At 42.7% G+C, this 22,322-nt stretch overlaps 1 protein-coding gene across 1 annotated transcript in view; it reads left to right on the forward strand.

Moving 5' to 3' along the window:
• Nucleotides 1-22,322, forward strand: part of LOC134357280 (adenomatous polyposis coli protein-like) — a 170,489-nt gene that overhangs the window by 106,469 nt on the left and 41,698 nt on the right. The window contains 2 exon segments of the mRNA XM_063068642.1: nt 10,623-10,731; nt 22,128-22,235. Of these exon segments, the coding sequence (XP_062924712.1) occupies nt 10,623-10,731; nt 22,128-22,235 (217 nt within the window).

A 22,322-nucleotide genomic window follows, 5' to 3' on the forward strand; every position in this document is an offset into this window, starting at 1 on the left:
AAGTCTCGGCAATATACTGAGCTTCCAACAGTATCTTCCTGAGGAAAGGCTGATGTAAAGTGATCATTTAGCAACTCAGACATGTACTCTGTGTCCATCTGATTTCCTTTTTCTTCTCTTGTGAATTTCTCCTCTCCTGTGATGATGCTTTTCCCGGTTAGGTGGCTGGAGAATATTTTTGTATTTCCTTTTGTTATTGCTGTTGGTGTTGTGCTTTCTCTCTTTGCATACATCTCTGAATGGTTTGCAATCACCCTCTTTCTTACTTGTGTTAACAATCTGAATGTGGGCACATGGCCAAGTGGTTAAGGCATTGGACTAGAGACCTGAAGGTCATGAGTTCGAGCCCCAGACGAGGCAGCTTGTTGTGTCCTTGAGCAAGGCACTTAACCACACAGTGCTCTGCGACGACACCAGTGCCAAGCTGTATGGGTCCTAATGTCCTTCCCTTGGTCAACATCGGTGTCGTGGAGAGGGGAGACTTGCAGCATGGGCAACTGCCTGTCTTCCATACAACCTTGCCCAGGACTGCGCCCTGGAGAGTGAAGACTTTCCAGGCGCAGATCCATGGTCTCGCAAAACTAATGGATGCCTTAATAACAATCTGACTTTGTTTTTGTTAAGCAACCTACTCCCCCATCCTCATTTTCTGTCAACCTCGTGTGTGGTTGAGGCAGACACAAAAAACATCAGATGCTGAAATCTGGAACAACAAATAGAAGCATAGAAAATGGGTGCAGGAGTAGGCCATTCGGCCCTTCGAGTCTGCACCGCCATTCAGTATGATCATGGCTGATCATCCAACTCACAACCCTGTACCTGCCTTCTCTCCATACCCCCGATCCCTTTAGCCACAAGGGCCTTATCTAACTCCCTCTTAAATATAGCCAATGAACTGGCCTCAACTGTTTCCTGTGGCAGAGAATTCCACAGATTCAGCACTCTCTGTGTGAAGAAGTTTTTCCTCATCTCGGTCCTAAAAGGCTTCCCCTTTATCCTCAAACTGTGACCCCTCGTGCTGGACTTCCCCAACATCGGGAATGATCTTCCTGCATCTAGCCTGTCCAATCCCTTTAGAATTTTATACGTTTCAATAAGAGCCCCCCTCAATCTTCTAAATTCCAGAGAGTATAAGCCTAGCCGATCCAGTCTTTCATCATATGAAAGTCCAGCCATCCCAGGAATCTGGTGAACCTTCTTTGTACTCCCTCTATGGCAAGAATGTCTTTCCTCAGATTAGGGGACCAAAACTGCACACAATACTCTAGGTGTAGTCTCACCAAGGCCTTGTACAACTGCAGAAGTACCTCCCTGTTCCTGTACTCGAATCCTCTTGCTATGAATGCCAGCATACCATTCGCCTTTTTCACCGCCTGCTGTACCTGCATGCCCACTTTCAATGACTGGTGTACAATGACACCCAGGTCTCGTTGCCTCCCCTTTTCCTAATTGGCCACCATTCAGATAATAATCTGTTTTCCTGTTCTTGCCACCAAAGTGGATAACCTCACATTTATCCACATTAAATTGCATCTTCCATGAATTCGCCCACTCACCTAACCTATCCAAGTCACCCTGCATCCTCTTAGCATCCTCCTCACAGCTAACACTGACGCCCAGCTTCGTGTCATCCGCAAACTTGGAGATGCTGCATTTAATTCCCTCGTCTAAGTCATTAATATTTATTGTAAACAACTGGGGTCCCAGCACTGAGCCTTGCGGTACCCCACTCGTCACTGCCCGCCATTCTGAAAAGATCCCGTTTATTCCCACTCTTTGCTTCCTGTCTGCCAACCAATTCCCTATCCACATCGATACCATATCCCCAATACCGTGTGCTTTAAGTTTGCACACTAATTCTCTGTGTGGGACCTTGTCGAAAACCTTTTGAAAATCCAAATATACCACATCCACTGGTTCTCCCCCATCCACACTACTAGTTACATCCTCAAAAAATTCTTTGAGGTTCATCAGACATGATTTTCCTTTCACAGATCCATGCTGACTCTGTCCAATGATTTCACCGCTTTCCAAATGTGCCGTTATCACATCTTTGATAACTGACTCTAGCATTTTCCCCACCACCGATGTCAGGCTTACCGGTCTATAATTCCCTGGTTTCTCTCTCCCTCCTTTTTTAAAAAGTGGGGTTACATTGGCCACCCTCCAATCCTCAGGAACTAATCCAGAATCTAAAGAGTTTTGAAAAATTATCACTAATGCATCCACTATTTCTTGTGCTACTTCCTTAAGCACTCTGGGATGCAGACCATCTGGCCCTGGGGATTCATCTGCCTTTAATCCCTTCAATTTACCTAACACCATTTCCCTACTAACATGTATTTCCCTCAGTTCCTCCATCTCACTAGACCCTCGGTCCCCTACTATTTCCGGAAGATTATTTATGTCCTCCTTAGTGAAGACAGAACCAAAGTAGTTATTCAATTGGTCTGCCATGTCCTTGCTCCCCATAATCAATTCCCCTGTTTCTGACTGTAAGGGACCTACATTTGTCTTAACCAATCTTTTTCTTTTCACATATCTATAAAAGCTTTTACAGTCAGTTTTTATGTCCCTGCCAGCTTTCTCTCATAATCTTTTTTCCCTTTCCTAATTAAGCCCTTTGTCCTCCTCTGCTGGACTCTGAATTTCTCCCAGTCCTCAGGTGTGCTGCTTTTTCTGTCTAATTCGTATGTTTCTTCTTTGGAATTGATACTATCCCTAATTTCCCTTGTCAGCCATGGGTGCACTACCTTCCCTGGTTTATTCTTTTGCCAAACTGGGATGAACAATTGTTGCAGTTCATCCATGTGATCTTTAAATGCTTGCCATTGCATATCCACTGTCAACCCTTTAAGTATCATTTGCCAGTCTATCTTAGCTAATTCACATCTCATACCTTCAAAGTTACCCTTCTTTAAGTTCAGAACCTTTGTTACTGAATTAACTATGTCGCTGTCCATCGTAATGAAGAATTCCACCATATTATGATCACTCTTACGCAAAGGGCCTTGCAGACAAGATTGCTAACTAACCCTTCCTCATTGCTCAATACCCAGTCCAGAATGGCCTGCTCTCTAGTTGGTTCCTCGACATGTTGGTTCAGAAAACTATCCCGCATACATTCCAAGAAATCCTCTTCCTCAGCACCCTCACCAATTTGATTGTCCTAATCTATATGTAGATTGAAGTCGCTCATTATAACTGCTGTTCCTTTATTGCACGCATTTCTAATTTTCTGTTTAATGTCATCCCCAACCTCACTACTACTGTTAGGTGGCCTGTACACAACTCTCACCAGCGTTTTCTGACCCTTAGTGTTATGCAGCTCTACCCATATAGATTCCACATCCTCCCGGCTAATGTCCTTCCTTTCTATTGCGTTAATCTCCTCTCTAACCAGCAATACCACCCCACCTCCTTTTCTTTCATGTCTATCCCTCCGGAATATTGAATATCCCTGAATGTTGAGCTCCCATCCTTGGTCACCCTGGAGCCATGTCTCTGTGATCTCAACTATATCATATTCATTAATAACTATCTGCACCTTCAATTCATCCACCTTGTTACGAATGCGCCTTGCATTGACACACAAAGCCTTCAGGCTTGCTTTTACAACACTCTTAGCCCTTATACAATTATGTTGAAAAGTGTTCCTTTTTGATTTTTGCCCTGGATTTGCCGGCCTGCCACTTCTACTTTTCACCTTACTACTTTTTGCTTCTACCCTCATTTTACACCCCTCTGTCTCTCTGCACTTGTTCCCATCCCCCTGCCACATTAGTTTAAATCCTCCTGAACAACAGTAGCAAACGCTCCCCCTAGGACACTGGTTCCAGTCCAGCCCAGGTGCAGACCGTCCTGTTTGTACGGGTCCCACCTCCTCCAGAACTGGTTCCAATGCCCCAGAAATTTGAATCCCTCCACCATGCACCATTTTTCAAGCCACGTATTCATCTGAAATATCCTCCTATTTCTACTCTGACTAGCTCGTGGCACTGGTAGTAATCCAGAGATTATTACCTTTGTGGTCCTACTTTTTAGTTTATCTCCTAACTCCCAAAATTCACCTTGTAGGACCTCATCCCGTTTTTTACTTATATCGTCGGTACCTATGTGCAGCATGACCACTGGCTGTTCACCCTCCCACTCCAGAATTTCCTGCAGCCGCTCAGAGATATCCTTGACCCTTGCACCAGGGAGGCAACATACCGTCCTGGAGTCTCGTTTGCGGCCGCAGAAACGCCTATCTATTTCCCTTATAATCAAATCCCCTTTCACTATAGCTCTCTCACACTTTTTCCTTCCCTCCTGTGCCGCAGAGCCATCCATGGTGCCAGGAACTCGGCTGCTGCTGCCTTCCCTTGATGAGACATCTCCCCCAAAGTATCCAAAACAGTATATCTGCTTAGGAGGGAGATGACCTCAGGGGACTCCTGCACTACCTGCCTACTGCTACGCTGTTTAGTGGCCACCCATTCCCTTTCTGCCTGTGTAGCCTTTACCTGCGGTGTGTCCAACTCACTGAACGTGCTATTCACGACTTTCTCAGCATCACGGATGCTCCAGTATGAATCCAATCGCAGCTTCAGCTACTCAACGCGTTCTGCCAGAAGCTGCAGCTGGACACATTTCCTGCACACACAGTCGTCAGGGACACTGGAAGTATCCCTGATTTCCCACATGTTGCAGGAGGAACAAACCACGAGTCTGATCTCAGCTGTCATGACCTACCCAATACGCTGCAGCCTCACCGCCTTCCTTGCTTCAAATAAAATACCGCTGCAGACTGTTCTCCTTTTAAAGGAACTTACCCGGCCTTACCTCACTTGGAGTGAAGCTCGTCCTCAGCCTCTGCTCGCCGAAGCCTCTCGAGCCAAAGCCTTCCTACTCTATCTCCCTCTACTCCGTCGCCCACTCCATCAAACTGCTCTCTTTTAAATACTCCCGCTGCTTCACGGACTGACTTACACGCACTTGCGCAGTCCTGTCCCGATCAACCGCCAAGAAAAATGGCCGACTCCCACAAACTGTTCACTTTTAAATACTCCCGCTGTTTCACGGACTGATTTACACGCACTGGATAATAATCTGGAGGATCTAATGCATCAAGCAGCATCTGTGAGAGGAAAAAAATTATTGATGTTTTAGGTTCTGTACCAGGACTGAGAGTGGAGAGGCAACATGGCAAGTGAGACTTGGTCACAGGAGGGGCAGGACTGGTAGCTCAATGTTCCAGGGTTCCATTGTTTTAGGTGTGACAGAGCAGGTGGGATTAAAGGGGATGGCATTACTAGTTGGGAAAAAATGTCATAGCAGTGCTCAGACAGGACAGACTAGGGAGCTTTTCTAGTGAGGCTTTATGGGTAAAACTGGGGAATAAGAAAGATATGGCTATGTTAATGGAATTATATTATAGACCTCCCAACAGTTGCAGGGTTTAGAGAAACAGATTTGTAGAGAGGTCACAGACTTTTGCAGGAAACATAAGGTTGTGTTTGTAGATGATTTTAACTTTCTACGTATTGACTGGGATTCCCATACTGTAAAAGAGCTGGATGGGAAAGAGTTTGTCAAATGTGTTCATGAAAGTTTCCTTATAGAAGTTTATGCAGAGGAACACTTTGCATTGAGTGATCATAATACCATTTATTTCAAAGTAGTTATGGAAATGGATAAGTCTGGTCCTCGAGTTGAGATTCTAAATTGGAGAAAGACTGATTTTGATGGTATCAGAAAGAATCTGGCAGCTGTAGATTGGACATGTTGTTTCTGGCAGAGGTGTACTTGATAGGTAGGAGGCCTTCAAAAGTGAAATTTTGAGAGTACACAGTTTGTATGTTCTTGTCAGAGTAAAAAGCAAAGATAACACGTTTATGGAACCTTGGTTTTTGAGAGATTTTGAGCCCTGGCCTTGAGACACCAGGGAAGATCATTTGATTCCAAACAATTGGTTTATTAATCATTACAGAATGTCTCTCTGGTGCTTTCTGCTCTCCCCCACCCCCCCATTTCCCTTCCCCTTTTCACAACCATGATTCCCCTCTCCCTGACACCTGCCCACTCTCAGTCCACAATAAAGACCCATATCAGAATTAGATTTATCATCACTCATATAGCATAAAATATGTTTTTTTGTGTGGCAGCGGTATAGTGCAACACATAAAATTACTGTACAAACATCTTGGGCACCTTAGCTATATATATCTCTGCCCCATGTCCAGATGTATAAGTATTTAAATAGGGACTGATTTAGGGAGTTTTTTAAGAAATTTACCAGGGAAGTTGATGAAGGCAAGGCAGTGGGTGTTGTCTACTTGGACTTTAGCAAGACCTATGGCAAAGTCCTGAATGGGAGGTTGGTCAAGGTGGTTCATTTGCTTGGTATTCAGATTGCTTGGATTAGACATTGGCTTCACGGAAAAGGCCAGAGACTGGTTGCCTCTCTGAGTGGAGGCTTGTGATTAGTGGTGTGCCACAGGAATTGGTGTCGGGTGCATTGTTTTTTATCTATATCAACGATCTGGGTGATAATATAGTAAACTGGATCTGCAAATTTGTGGATGATACCAAGATTGGGGGTATAGCAGACAGCGAGGAAGACTATCAAAGCTTGCAGTGGGATCTGGATCAGCTGGGAAAATGGGCTGAAAATGACAGGTAGAATTTAATGCAGGCAAGTGTGAAGTGTTGCACTTTGGGAGGACCAACCAGATAGTCTTACATGAGCGGTAGGGTATTAAGTAGTGCGGTAGAACAGAGGGATCTGGGAATACAGATCCATAATTCCTTGATAGTGGCATCACAGGTAGATAGGGTCATAAAGAAAACTTTTGGCACTCTGGGCTTCATAAATCAGAGTATTGAGTACAGGAGTTGGGATGTTATGTTGAAGTTGCATAAGATGTTGGTAAGGAGTATCTTCTGCAGTTCTGTTCACCTATCTACAGAAAAGATATCAATAACGTTGAAAGAGTGCACAGAAAATTTGCAAAGATGTTACTGAGACCTGAGGACCTGAGTTGTAGGGAAAGGTTGAACAGGTTGGAACTTTATTCCCTAGAATGTAGAAGATTGAGGGGAGATTTGATAGCAGTATACAAAATTATGAGGGGTATAGATAGGGTAAAAGCAAACAGGCTTTTTCCACTGAGGTTGAGTGAGACTAGAACTAGATAACATGGGTTAGGGTGAAAGGTGAAATGTTTAAGAGGAACATGAGGATAACTTCTTCACTCAGAGGGTGATGAGAGTGTGGCAGCTCAAGTGGTGGATGTGAGTTTGACTTCAACATTTCAGAGAAAGTTGGATAATTACATGGATGCGAGGGGTATGGTTGGCTATGATCCAGCTGCAGGTCCAATGGACTAGGCAGATTAATGATTTGGCACAGACTAGATGGGACAGAGTGCCTGTTTCTGTGCTGTAGTGTTTTATGACTCTGTGCCCAATAAAGGGGAATGATGAGAAAGAGTCTAAAGTTCCCATTATCACCTCCAATCAATGTCCTTTTTTCAAGATTACCTCCCTCCAGCTGCTGTCTCCTACCTTCACTCTCCCCTCCCACCACCTACCTCCAGCTACACCCTATCCTTGTTATATGCAGAGGATACGTTCCTCGAAGTTAACGCATAATGTGAAATCACATAATGTGAATAATTATTTAAATGGAGAAAATGGGAATGCGTTCCAGAGGGCTTCCTAAATATGTTTTATCTGTAATTTATTCACATTTTCATACCAATACGACACAAAAGCAGTACTACAAAACATTTGTATTATATTTTATCAATTTAAGGTAATATTCAATGTAATAAATCACAGAAAGTTAACATCCTAGGATGTACAGTACTCACCAACAGTGGCAGATGTGTTCGCAACGGGAGTTGAGTGGTTGTTGTGTTGTCGGGCAGCTTTACATGGATAAGGTGGATGGTTGTGGTCATCAGGATCATATCAAGCACAGCAAGAGGTGAAGGAAGACTCACAGAACTCTTAGAGCTGCTGGCAGCAGAAGGTGATACCGATTTAAATAAAGTGATGAGGGTTGTTTGCTCGGCAGCATTTGGTTTTTCAGCATAAATTTGCGTGTAGGGAAGAAGGGTTGACGGCAGGGAATGACTGAAATGCTGACTCCGTTCTAAACGTGGGTCCATGTCCATTGCCATATGCGCCAAGTGTTCCGACTTCCACCATTCCCTCACCGTCGGTAAACTCCTGGGATTTTCAAAATCGTCTGTTGCTTGCAGCATCTGAGAGATAGTTCGCCGGAAAAAAAATACATACGCCTTGAATACAGATTACACCTTGGTCGAGTGGTTGAATCTGCGATGTTGTGTTAGGCGGCAGGAAACGCACTGTTATGTTAGGATGAATGCTGTCCAAGTGTTTAGGATGGGCTGGCGCATTGTCATGCAACGAAAGAACTTTAAAAGCAAGATTTTGTTCCCAGCAGTAGCGTCCCAGAGCTGCGTTACCTTCAGCTGATGTCGCGCTGTTTATAATTTCCAACTTTTTTTCAAGTGTTAAAGCGGTTCTCTGCCGCTCGGCTGATGGGACAGGGCCTGACATCGGAAGCTTAGGAGGCATAGTTAAGTATTTCAAGTACAAAATCACTGCACCATAGGTAAAACTAACAGAAGTTTAAGAGTGCAAGATCGTGCATCCACACCTTGTCAAAACCAATGCCGAGTGGTGGGAGTGAGACTGTGAAGTGCGCACCTGACTTGTATTGGCAGGAAAGCAGTGTTCCTCGCATAACTGTGAGTTTTGGACACATATGAGGAGACGTTGGTAGAAATAGGTTCCTCGCATAACTGTGAATCCGCATTGTCTGAAGACGCATAAAATTAGGATAGGGTGTATTGCTCAATATTTTCTTTCCCTTTTCTTGCCTCTGTCTCTCATTTCCTGCTACTATCTCCCAACTCCACATCTATTTTTCTCCTCTATCTGGTGCAATCTGCCAGTCATCATGCACCCCTCAGTCTATTAATCACTTTGGCCTCCTTTCTCGCCATCTCCCTTTCTCTCTGTGCTGGCCATCTTGCCAGTCCTGATGCAGGGTTCCGACTCAGACATTGATAGCTCTATCTGCCGATACCACTTGACCTGCTGGCTTCCTCCACCAAATTGTTTGTTTTTGTGGCTAAAGCAGCTTCACTTGAAATATCTTCATTTGTTCAACTTTAGCTTTGCCTGCCAAGTTTTGATTCTGTTTTACCCAGGTTAAATCTGTACTCATTACATAAGACATTGAAATTGGCTTTTCTCCAGTTCATTATTTTGGGCTGGTGTATATCCCTCAGCTATTCTGAACATTATGTAATTTTGATCAATATTTCTTAGATGTTTTCCACTCACACCTATGACATTTGGCTCAGTTAAGTTCCAAGAACAAAATCTTTGGGCCAGAAACACACTTATAAGAAAACTCTTCTAACCCCATTTCAGAAACTCCTCCTCTGCTTTGCCTTTGTTATTGTTACCCCTATCTATATTTAGGTATCCAAAGTACTACATTAACATTATTCTTTGACTTCTGCACATCTAACTTTCCTGTAAGTTAGCTCTATAATGGCCTTCCCAGTATTTGGCATCCTTTAACAGAGTTCCAGTGGTATAAGAGTGGATCCAAGTAGCTATTTGCATGCAACAGTGGCCATACCCCGGTAAATGGCTTTGACAGGCAGGTTAAACCAGGTGAAGGCAGCCGGCAGCCCCATACACCAGTGAGATAGGGACATGCCTGCCCCAGCATGCGAAGTCACCTTCAGCAAACTGGGCAGATGAGATCCAACGGCCAGAAAGGCAGTACTGCAATACTTCGTGGAGAGTGAAGGGCATGACAAGGCATGGTCATCCACTGCAACCAGTTTCCGACCCTTGTTCGTACTACTGGACTAATACTGCCGAGGTTGACAGAATGGAAGTGCTCCAGTGCAACGGCTTTTCCATTTTAAAAACTGTCCTCCATAGGTTTCCTGTCATCATCGTACACGACAGACAACCACCAGTAGTATAAGTCCACCTCTGTTGTTTCTTTAAATATAGATATGGAGATGTTGTGGTGGTGTCGGAACTCGATATCATGAGCATACATGTGGAACTACCCCACATACGAGCACAATAGGTTAAGATCAAAATTGGACTTCAGAAAGTTATTTATATTAGACCACTGGGCATCCCCAGGCAGTTTGTTGGCAAAGCCTGCATTCAGTGAGCTGCTGAACTGGCCTTCAAATGTTTGTGTCAGACTCTGAGTGAGACAACATTGGCGGCAGTGGAGAGGACTCAGTTGACAGAAGGCTGAACCGAAATTGGCAGTCCTGTGGAGTCCCATCTGTTACACTCTGACCTGAAGTTGTTTAATTAATTGCAAGTGGACTGTGTGTCTTTTGAAGGTGTATGTTCTCCTTGATCTGAGAATAAGTTGGACGGTATATGACATAAAGTTGCTTTCTTTAAAAAGCAGCATGTTATCTGAATTAATATTAAAATTGCCTTTGGCAATTTACCAGAGAAAGTGAAGGCAACATGATCTCCCATTTGGACAGATATTCCTGGTACTTGTTTTAAACAAGTTGTGTGTTGTAACAGTAGAGTTTCTCTTTATTTTGTAGGTCTTTGTTACTTGCTGAGATTGAAAAGGAAGAGAAGGAAAAGGACTGGTATTATGCACAGCTTCAAAATCTTACAAAGAGGATTGAAAATCTCCCCCTTACAGAAAATGTAAGTTCAAATCCAATTCTAATTTTTCTACAAAATAGGTAGGAACACATAATTATGTAAAAGTTCTTGGCTAAATCTGTTCTTGTATTGTTTTGAACCTTTTACTTGTTACATTGCGAATGAGGCCACTACAGTAAGAAAAAGTATACATTCTGAAAATGCTTCATTGAAGGCGCTAAGAATTAAATAATATCAGATACCAGCAATGATCTAGGCTAGGGTTTATGGGTTTATAAAAAAGATGAACGCATAAACCATAGCCTGGATCATAGAAAAGATTTTGAGTTTTGAAGAGGTAATAAATGAATGTATGGTAAGCTTTAGGAAATGTGTCTTTAACCCGAGCTTGAAATAGCTGAAGATGACATGAAAGGTGAGAAGTCATTAAGAGAGGGTGGATGATAGACAGTAATACATGACTATGGAATCTTGGAGTGAATTGCAAGATGTGAAAGTAGAGCAAGAGGATAAGACGTGAAAGAATAGGACCTATTAAGTGTGACAGTGGGAGAGTGTGTATGGAACCAGAGGAAATAGCAGAGGTACTTAATAAATACTTTACTTCAGTATTCACTATGGAAAAGGATCTTGGTGATTGTAGTGATGACTTGCAGTGGACTGAAGAGCTTGAGCATGTAGATATTAAGATATTAAGAAGGAAGATGTGCTGGAGCTTTTGGAAAGTATCAAGTTGGATAAATTTCCGGGACCGGACAAGATGTACCCCAGGCTACTGTCCACGATATCTTGAAGTGGGAAGGAAAACAGCCAGAGGTCGTGGTACATATTGGTACCAACTACATAGGTAGGAAAAGGGAGGAGGTCCTGAAAACAGACTACAGGATGTTAGGAAAGAAGTTGAGAAGCAGGACCTCAAAAGTAGTAATCTCGGGATTACTACCTGTGCCACGCAACAGTGAGTATAGGAATAGAGTGAGGTGGAGGATAGATGCGTGGCTGAGGGATTGGAGCAGGGGGCAAGGATTCAGATTTAACTTAGAAATATAGAAAACCTACAGCACTATACAGGTCCTGTGGCCCACAAAGCTGTGCCGAACATGTCCTTACCTGAGAAATTACCTAGGGTTACCCATAGCCCTCTTTTTCTGAGCTCCATATACCTGTCCAGGGGTCTCTTTAAAGACCCTATCGTATCTGCCTCCGCCACCGTCGCTGTCAGCCCATTCCACACACTCACCACTCTCTGCATTTAAAAAAAATACAACAGCAACAACTTACCCCAACATCTCCTCTGTACCTACTTCCAAGCACCTTAAAACTGTGCCTTCGCATGCTAGCCATGTCAGCCCTGGGAAAAAGCCTCTGACTATCCACATGATCAATGCCTCTCATCATCATATACACCTCTATCAGGTCACCTCTCATCCTCCGTCGCTCCAAGGAGAAAAGGCCAAGTTCACTTAACCTATTCTCATAAGGCATGCTCCCCAATCCAGGCAGCATCCTTGTAAATCTCCTCTGCACTGTTTCTATAGTTTCTACGTCCTTCCTGTAGTGAGGTGACCAGAACTGAGCACAGTACTCCAAGTGGGGTCTGACCAGGGTCCAATATAGCTGCAACATTTCTGGATCACTGGGACCTCTTTTGGGGCAGGCATGATCTGTACAAAAAGGACGGGTTACACTTGAATCTGAGTGGGACCAATATCCTGGTGGGGAGGTTTGCTAAGGCTATTGGGGAGAGTTTAAATAGAATTGCTGTGGGGGTGGGAACCAAGCTGAAGAGACTGGGGAAGGGGCAGTTGGCTCACAAATAGAGAAAGTTTGTAGGCAGTGTGAGAGGGGGGATAGGCAGGTGATAGAGAAGGGATGCGTTCAGTCTGATGGTTTGAGATGCATCTATTTGATTGCAAGAAGCATCATGAACAAAGTAGATGAGTTTAGAGTGTGGATTAGTACTTGGAGCTATGATGTTGTGGTCATTACAGAGACTTGGATGGCTCAGGGGCAGGAACGGTTACTTCAAGTGCTCGGCTCCAGATGTTTCAGAAAGGACAGGGAGAGAGGCAAAAGAGATGGGGGCGTGGCACTACTGATCAGGGATAGTGTCATGGCTACAGAAAAGGAGGAAGTCATGGAGGGATTGGCTACTGAGTCTCTGTGGGTGGAAGTTAGAAACAGGAAGGGGTCAATAACTCTACAGGGTGTTTTTTATAGACCACCCGGCAGTAACAGGGACATCGAAGAGCAGATAGGGAGACAGATTCTGGAAAAGGTGTAATAATAACAGGGTTGTCATGGTGGGAGATTTTAATTTCCCAAATATTGATTGACATCTCCCTAGAGCAAGATGTTTAGATGGGGTGGAGTTTGTTAGGTGTGTTCAGGAAGGTTTCCTGACACAATATGTAGATAAGTGTACAAGAGGAGAGGCTGTCCTTGATTTGGTAATGGGAAATGAACCTGGTCAGGTGTCAGATCTCTCAGTGGGAGAGTATTTTGGAAATAGTAACCATAATGGAGTAAGGGGAAATATGAAGCTATCAGGCAGGAACTTGGAAGCATAAATTGGGAACGGCTTTTCTCAGGAAAATGTACAGCGGAAATGTGGCAAATGTTGAAAGGATATTTGCGTGACATTCTGCATTGGTACATTCCAATGAGACGGAAAGGATGGTAGTGTACAGGAACCATGGTGTACAAAGGCTGTTGAAAATCTAGTCAAGAAGAAAAGAAAAGCTTATGAAAGGTTCAAAAAACTAGGTAATGATAGAGATCTAGAAAATTATAAGGCTTGCAGGAAGGAGCTTAAGAATGAAATTAGGAGAGCCTGAAGGGTTCATGCAAAGGCCTTCGCGAGCAGGATTAAAGAAAACCCCAAGGCATTCTTCAAGTATGTGAAGAGCAAGAGGATAAGACGTGAGAGAATAGGACCAATCAAGTGTGACAGTGGAAAAGTGTGTATGGAACTGGAGAAAATAGCGGAGGAATCAAATGAATATTTTGCTTCAGTATTCACTACGGAAAAGGACCTTGGCGATTGTAGGGATAATTTACAGCGGACTGAAATGCTTGAGCATATAGGCATTAAGAAAGAGGATGTGCTGGAGCTTTTGGAAAGCATCAGTTTGCATAAGTCACCGGGACCGGACGAGATATACCCCTGCCTACTGTCAGAGGTGAGGGAGGAGATTGCTGATCCTTTGGCAATGATCTTTGCATCATCAATGCGGATGGGAGAGGTTCTTGAAGATTGGAGGGTTGCAGATGTTATTCCCTTATTCAAGAAAGGGAGCAGAGATAGCCCAGGAAATTATAGACCAGTGAGCCTTACTTCAGTGGTTGGTAAGTTGATGGAGAAGATCCTGAGAGGCAGGATTTATGAACATCTGGAGAGGCATAATATGATTAGGAATAGTCAGCATGGCTTTGTCAAAGGCAGGTCATGCCTTATGAGCCTGATTGAATTTTTTGAGGATGTGACTAAACACATTGATGAAGGAAGAGCAGTAGATGTAGTGTATATGGATTTCAGCAAGGCATTTGATAAGGTACCCCATGCAAGGCTTATTGAGAAAGTAAGGAGGCATGGGATCCAAGGGGACATTACTTTGTGGATACAGAACTGGCTTGCCCACCGAAGGCAAAGAGTGGTTGTAGACAGGTCATTTTCTGCATGGAGGCCGGTGACCAGTGGTGTGCCTCAGGGATCTGTTTTCGGATCCCTTCTCTGTGATTTTTATAAATGACCTGGGTGAGGAAGTGGAGGGATGGGTTAGTAAATTTGTTGATGACACAAAGGTGGGGGTGTTGTGGATAGTGTGGAGGGCTGTCAGAGGTTACAACAGGACATTGATAGGATGCAAAACTGGGCTGAGAAGTGGCAGATGGAGTTCAACCCAGATAAGTGTGAGGTGGTTCATTTTGGTAGATCAAATATAATTAGATTAGATTAGATTCAACTTTATTGTCATTGTGCCAAGTACAGATACGAAGCCAATGAAGTGCGTTTAGCATCTGACCGGAAATGCAAAGAATAGTGTTATTTACAAAATAACTGCGAATAAAAAAGTGCTACAGCACACAAATATAAAAGTACTGAGATAGTACAATATGGATGCAATACTGCTTAGTGCTGTGATGAGAGGTTCAGCAGTGTCACAGCCTCAGGGAAGAAGCTCTTCCTGTGCCTGCTGGTGCAGGAGCGGAGGCTCCTGTAGCACCTACCAGATGGGAGGAGAGTAAAAAGTCCATGGTTAGGGTGAGATAATGCTTTTCGCCCTGCCCAGGCAGTGCTTATGATAGATGTTCTCAATGGTGGGCAGAATATAGTATTAATATAATGGCAGAATATAGTATTAGTGGTAAGACTCCTGGCAGTGTGGAGGTTCAGAGGAATCTTAGGGTCCGAGCCCATAGGACACTCAAAGCTGCTGCGCAGGTTGACTCTGTTGTTAAGAAGGCATATGGTGCATTGGCCTTCATCAACCGTGGGATTGAGTTCAAGAGCTGAGAGGTAATGTTGCAGCTATATAGGACCCTGGTCAGACCCCACTTGGAGTACTGTGCTCAGTTCTGGTCGCCTCACTACAGAAAGGATGTGGAAACCATAGAAAGGGTGCAGCGGAGATTTACAAGGATGTTGCCTGGATTGGGGAGCATGCCTTATAAAACCAGGTTGAATGAACTTGGCCTTTTCTCCTTGGAGCGACGGAGGATGAGAGGTGACCCGATAGAGGTGTTTATCGGCCTGTGAGTTTGAAATCAGTGGTGGGTAAGTTGATGGAAAGTATTCTTAGAGATGGTATATATAATTATCTTGATAGACAGGGTCTGATTAGGAACAGTCAACATGGATTTGTGCATGGAAGGTCACGTTTGACAAATCTTATTGAACTTTTTGAAGAGGTTACTAGGAAAGTTGTCAAGGGTGAAGCGGTTCGATGTTGTCTCTATGGACTTCAGTAAGGCCTTTGACAAAGTTCCACACGGAAGGTTAGGAAGATTCAATCGTTAGGTATTAATATTGAAGTAGTAAAATGGATTCAGTAGTGGCTGGATGGGAGATGCCAGAGAGTAGTGGTGGATAACTGTTTGTCAGATTGGAGGCTGGTGACTAGTGGTGTGCCTCAGGGATCTGTACTGGGTCCAGTGTTGTTTGTCATATATATTAATGATCTGGATGATGGGGTGGTAAATTGGATTAGTAAGTATGCAGATGATACGAAGAATAGGTGGAGTTGTGGATAATGAAGTAGGTTTTCAAAGCTTGCAAAGAGATTTAGGCCAGTTAGAAGAGTGGGCTGAAAGATGGCAGATGGAGTTTAATGCTGATAAATGTGAGGTGCTACATTTTGGTAGGACTAATCAAAATAAGAAATACATTGTAAATGGTAGGGCACTGAAGAATGCAGTAGAACAGAAGGATCAAGGAATAATGGTGCATAGTTAGTTCCCTGAAGGCGGACTCTCATGTGGATAGGGTGGTGAAGAAAGCTTTTGGTATGCTGGCCTTCATAAATCAGAGCATTGAGTATAGGAGTTGGGATGTAATGTTAAAATTGTACAAGGCATTGGTAAGGCCAAATTTGGAGTATTGTGTACAGTCCTGGTCACCGAATTATATGAAAGATGTCAACAAAATAGAGAGAATACAGAGAAGATTTACCAGAATATTACCTGGGTTTCATCTCCTAAGTTACAGAGGAAGGTTGAACAAGTTGGGTCTTTATTCTTTGGAGCGTAGAAGCTTGAGGGGGGACTTGATAGAGTTATTTAAAATTATGAGGGGGATAGATAGAGTTGACATGGATAGGCTTTTTCCATTGACAGTGTGGGAGGTTCAAACAAGAGGACATGAGTTGAGAGTTAAATGGCAAAAGTTTAGGGATAACGGTAGCTGTGTGGAATGAGCTTCCAGCAGAAGTGGTTGAGGCAAGTTCAATGTTGTCATTTAAAGTTAAATTGGATGGGTATATGGACAGGAAAGGAATGGAGGGTTATGGGCTGAGTGCAGGTCGGTGGGACTCGGTGAGAGTAAGAGTTTGGCATGGACTAGAAGGGCCAAGATGGCCTGTTTCCGTGCTGTAATTGTTATATGGTTATATGGTTGTAAGATGATGAGAGGCATTGATCATGTGGATAATCAGAGGCTTTTTCCCAGGGCTGAAATGGCTGCCACAAGAGGGCGCAGGTTTAAGGTGCTTTGCAGTAGGTACAAAGGAGATGTCAGAGGTAACTTTTTTACACAGAGAGTATTGAGTGCATGGAATGGGCGGCCGGCAATGGTGGTGGAGGCGGATACAATAGGGTCTTTTAAGAGACTTTTGGATAGGTACATGGAGCTTAGAAAAATAGAGGGCTATGGGTAACCCTAGAAATTTCTACGGTAGGGATATGTTTGGCACAACTTTGTGGGCCGAAGGGCCTGTATTGTGCTGTAGGTTTTCTATGTTTCTATGTTTTCTATGTAAAAGCATGAAGACACCATAGAATATGAAATTAGTGTTGGGAGGTATAAGGAGAAGGAGCTGAATATTATTTTTAAGGTCAGAAGTAAAGCAAGAATGGGTATCATTTGGGACAAAAATTGTGTAATGGAATTTGGATTAATATCTTGGAAAGCCTTCAAATTGACTGTTAGAATATTTGAGTCTATCGTAAGAAAAACTTTTGTCAGGGTTTGAGCTGTTGTGGTACAAATGTAAGAATTGATAGACATTGCTACATCTAGTCCGTATATAGGTAGTCATATTGATGGATAGGACATAAGGTTTTACTCTCAGCCAAAAGTCAAATGAGTCACTCATGTTGTGCACGCACAACCAAGGAGAATTTCATCATTTTGTTTGAGAACAAGTGGACTTGAAATCATTTCTTCCTCATCCAGTGCTTAAATTTTAGATACAGTTTAACTAAACATTATAAGTTAGGGAATTAAGGTCATAAGCAGGTGAAGCTAAATGTTATCTATGCAAGTGAGTATTGACATTGTGACTATGAATTATGTAGGAAAAAATTATGAAGACTAGTTTTCCCCAGTGTTTTCCATTATTTTGCAGTTGCACAAAGCATGCTGGAAATGCAATCTCCAAAATACATCAGATCTGCTGTATTTCTGTAAGCAAATTATACACCTAGAAGGATTGTAAAGTAGATCGTTTTTACATTTGAAGAGAAGTGGCAACAAGAGCAGAAAGGGAATGGAAATAACGGTTGAAAACCAAATGATCCAGTTGTTGGTGGATCTGGCAAAAACAAGGTGGCAAAGTGAATAAATTAGAGACCCAACACACTTTTGTCTGCAATGTTCAAAGTTTAACTCAAAATTGCTACATATGGCAATAGTGCAGTTAATCATTTATCTCGCCAGGTGAACAATCTTCTCTTTAATTCCTCAGCTGCCATTGAATCAGAGACACAGAAGAAAACTGGCAACTCAGAATGGGACATTTGTTCACCATCCACAGCAACCTTGGTGGGACCTCAAATTCAGTTGATAATTTGGAATTTAAAATCTGCACATTTATAGTGATGACAACAAAACTACAGGATTGTTGTAAATACCCACACAGTTCACTAATGTTTCTCGTGGCAGGAGCTTATATACTTTCCTAGTCCAGCCTATGTCAGATTCCAACTTAAAAGTAGCTGATCACTGAAACATTCTTTGAAATGCTACAACATTTGGTGTCTGCAAGGGAGGAAGGATAGAATGAGATGGACCACCTTGCAAAAACCTATGCATTGAATTCAGACAGAGCACTTCTAGCCCAATTAACCTTACAAAGTTCTTGCAAACACCTACAGACTGATGTCTCACTTGGGACATCACATTCACAAGCTGGTCGATCAACAGCCTGACATAGGTGTAAGCAGAGAATCATTCCTTACCAGTGCACCTCCATCACAATCCCTGGATGTATCCTAGGCTATAGAGTGACAGATCACTGCTGACCAAACAGGCAGAGTCCAAACTGCATCTCTAGCAGACAGTGAATGAACCAACACAAGGGACAAACAGACCACTCCCAGACCAAACTGAATCAAAACACCCAGTTTGGAGACCTGCAGCAGTAAAATATTTAAAGGTTCAAAGGTTCATTTTATTGAGAAAGTATACACATACAACTCTAATATTTGTCTTCTCCAGATAGCCATGAAATATGAAAAACGATGGACGTTGTTGAAGAAAAGACATCAATATGCCCACCCCTCGGCACGGAAATGAAAAAGAAACAATGCCTCCCACCCCTCGCGCAAAAGATTAACAGATTGCCCACATGGAAAATAGCAGCTGGAACATCAAAATCCTCGAAACCCCAACCCCCTCCCTCGCAAGAAGACAGTGATAATAACATCAAACCCCCGCCTTGTAGAAAAGAACAGCACCAGTAGCATCAAAACTCCTAACCCCTCCTCTCCCGTACACAAAAAACAAATTGCCCGCACGGGAAAACACCAGCAAGAACATCAGACCCCAAATTCCCAACTCCTCCCTCTCACAAAAAGTAACATATCGCCCACCCACTAATCGGCAACTAGAAAGAAAACATCGAAAAACTGAAGAAGATCAATAATCGCTGCCCTCAGAGAGGCTACTGGCTCATGACGCTGTCCTCGGAGAAACCGCTGGCTCGCGTCACTGCCCTCGGAGAGGCCACTGGTTCGCGTTGCTGCCCTTGGAGGAACTGCTGGTTCGCGTCGCTGCAAATGTTAATGAACTGGATATTTTTGTGCTTGAGTACAGCGGAAGATGAACAGTTATCTCTAAAGGAAATTGAGTAAGCACTTACGCAAAGTGAACTTGAAACGTCATAGAGTTATAGCGGAGAAATGGGACTAACTGGATTGCTTTGCAGAGAGACTGCATTCATTTGATGGGCCAAATGCCTTCTTATATGCCACAATGACCTTTAACATAAAACATTCAAATATATTTCAATTGCACAATCTTGATACTACCTGAGCTTGCTTCTCCATATCCTGACATGTTCCCAGTTGCTCCTCCATTGCAGATCGAATTTGCTGTGCTTCATACTCTAATTGCCTTCTAGTCATGTCAGTCTACAGAGATAACTGTCCCAAGTTGACCAATTCAATATAGTTTCCATAATATATAGAGAATGGCATCAAAACGTATTATTTCAATAACAATTACATATTCACAGTAATACGTTTGACCACAGCTTTGGGAAGGCAAAAGATGACATGCTAATGATTCTAGTTTTTCTCCCCTTATAATAGGTTCACCTAAAAAGGAACACAGTGAATCTTACATTTAAACAGTGAAAAGGTAATACAAAAAAATCAAGCAATTTGAACATAGAAAGCTTTAAACCTTGAGATACACCAGAACTGATGTTTCTGTCAAGGCTTCAGGTTTCAGGAGGTAACTCACTGCCAACAGGATACCAGCCTTAGACCCCAGTATTTAATTACTGGTGTAGGTCAGTAGTGAACTCCAGGATGAGTATAGTGGGAGACTTAATTATCGAAAAGCCATTGAAAATCATGGATAAGTGGTTAGACACTACCTTGTTAGAGATTGTCATTAGCTAGTACCTTTGTGGTGTGACTATTACTTGGTACTTATCAGGCCATTGCTACATGGTGTCTAGTTCTTGGTACATGCAGGTGTGGGTTGCTTTATTTACTAGCAAGTTGAAAAATGATATTGAACAGTGCAATCATCAACAAACATTCCCACTTCTGAACTTATGATGGAAGAAATATAACTATCAATTGAGCCTAGGATATAGTCCTGAGGAATCCCTGAAGTGATCGCCTGGGGCTGGGATGACTAAACTCTTTCCTTTCTTGGAGCTATGTCAGAGAGTTGTACAATGGTAAAACTGGCCATTCAGCCCACCATATTCATGTTACCCAATTCCCACAGGAGACCTATAACCTTCTTTGCCTTGACAATTCACGCAGTTGTCTAGCTGCTTTTTCAATGTTGTGAGCTGCATTGATTTTTAGCTGATAATCAGTACCCAGGTGGTACATGCGCTTATAAGGAAATTGCTACTTTTTATTTCGTCAGATTTCAGAACATTTTCCATCAGAATTTTCTCAACTGGGGAACAACAGAAAGATGGTGGCCACTCAGACCTCAATGAAAGTCCAGCAGAGTACAATTGGAAATGACAGCAGCAAAGACCAGACGCATCATGAACTTTTAAGTCTTTTGATTAAGCACAGGCTTGTATGATAGTTCGAAATTTCCTTAGAACTGCACAGGGAACTGTCAACACTGAATGTTTGGGCTAATAATTTTGATACATATTAATACAATAATACTAAATTTCATTAAAAGCAAATTACCAGACACATTGAATTCAGTTTCACAATTTACTGACAAAAATTTGAACTCACAACTCAAGGGCCAAATACATATTTGAACCTAACAGAAGTTTTTAGTTTAGGTTTACTGAAAACAATGTTTCTATTGCCTATTATAAATTATTTCAAAATCCCAGTTTCACCATGGAAGGTAAGAGAATGCCAAACTCCACTGAAAAATTACTGGTATCAGTTACATGAGCAGTATTAGGACTAAGTACTCCATCTATTAAGTGTTCAAATTTATTTTCCCTCAAATTGGAAAGACATGCATTAAAATGGCTTTTTTTTCCCAGGAACGTAGCATGCACCAAGAACCACTAAACTGCTTGTATTTGCTGCTGTTGTAATTTTTGAACTTCTCTTGAGGCTTCGGTTTGATGTCAAATCGAATAAGTGACTTCTCTGACACTGGAGCACTTACTCAGCACCGAAGCTTCCGCCCTAGATTATGTGCTGTTGTCTCTGAAGTAGAACTCGAGCTACTATTCAACTGTGGCAGACTGAATAATTAGTGAATGCTTTTATTTCTGAGGTGGATTCTTTTTCTCATTTTAGCTTTTCTAAAAACCTGATGCACATATGTTCCTGTTAAATGGCCTCTTCCATAAAAGAGTATATATTTTCAATGAAAGTCTGTTTTGAAATGCATATGCCAGATAAGAGAAATGTTTATGCCTGCCAGAGCTTTTTAAAAAATATTTTTATGCCATCTAATTAATGTGGAGGAGCTTATTGGCCATAAAATTTTCAATGCCTGTCATGTGATCAAATGCTACCAGAGCTGGTTCGTACATTTTCATCCACCCCCACAGGATTTTTCTCTTGTCATTTTAACAGCACAGTCAGAATAGGTCTGTGGATTTCTGAGCACATCCTTTGTGTCTGTATTGTGATACACTGCAAGGTCTCAGTGGACGTGCTGTTCTCTGATCATGTCATGCCACTGAGGGGGATGGTGCTTGCTGCTGTTCATTAAGAGTAAGGAGAGGAGCTACAGTTCCATTTGAGAGATGCAGCATAGAAGCATAGCAGACAAAAAAAATCTATCTCTTCCCTTGATGTTCTAAATTCCAATGTACTTTCAACAGAAATCATCACAAACTAAGCAAGAACAAGCAGTGCCACATGATGCAGATGGACCGAGTGATTGTCTGGAAACAACAGAAGCCAGCGTGAGCACGGCAGGGAGTGGGCAGGTGAGGACCTTTTCAGTCTTGCACAGAATAAGAGAAATCAGTGGCGAATTTTTTTCAGCAAGATGAAATGTTGTAATCTTTCATTTA

Source organism: Mobula hypostoma, chromosome 16 (assembly GCF_963921235.1).
Source record: "Mobula hypostoma chromosome 16, sMobHyp1.1, whole genome shotgun sequence".
Classification (NCBI taxonomy): Eukaryota; Metazoa; Chordata; class Chondrichthyes; order Myliobatiformes; family Myliobatidae; genus Mobula; species Mobula hypostoma.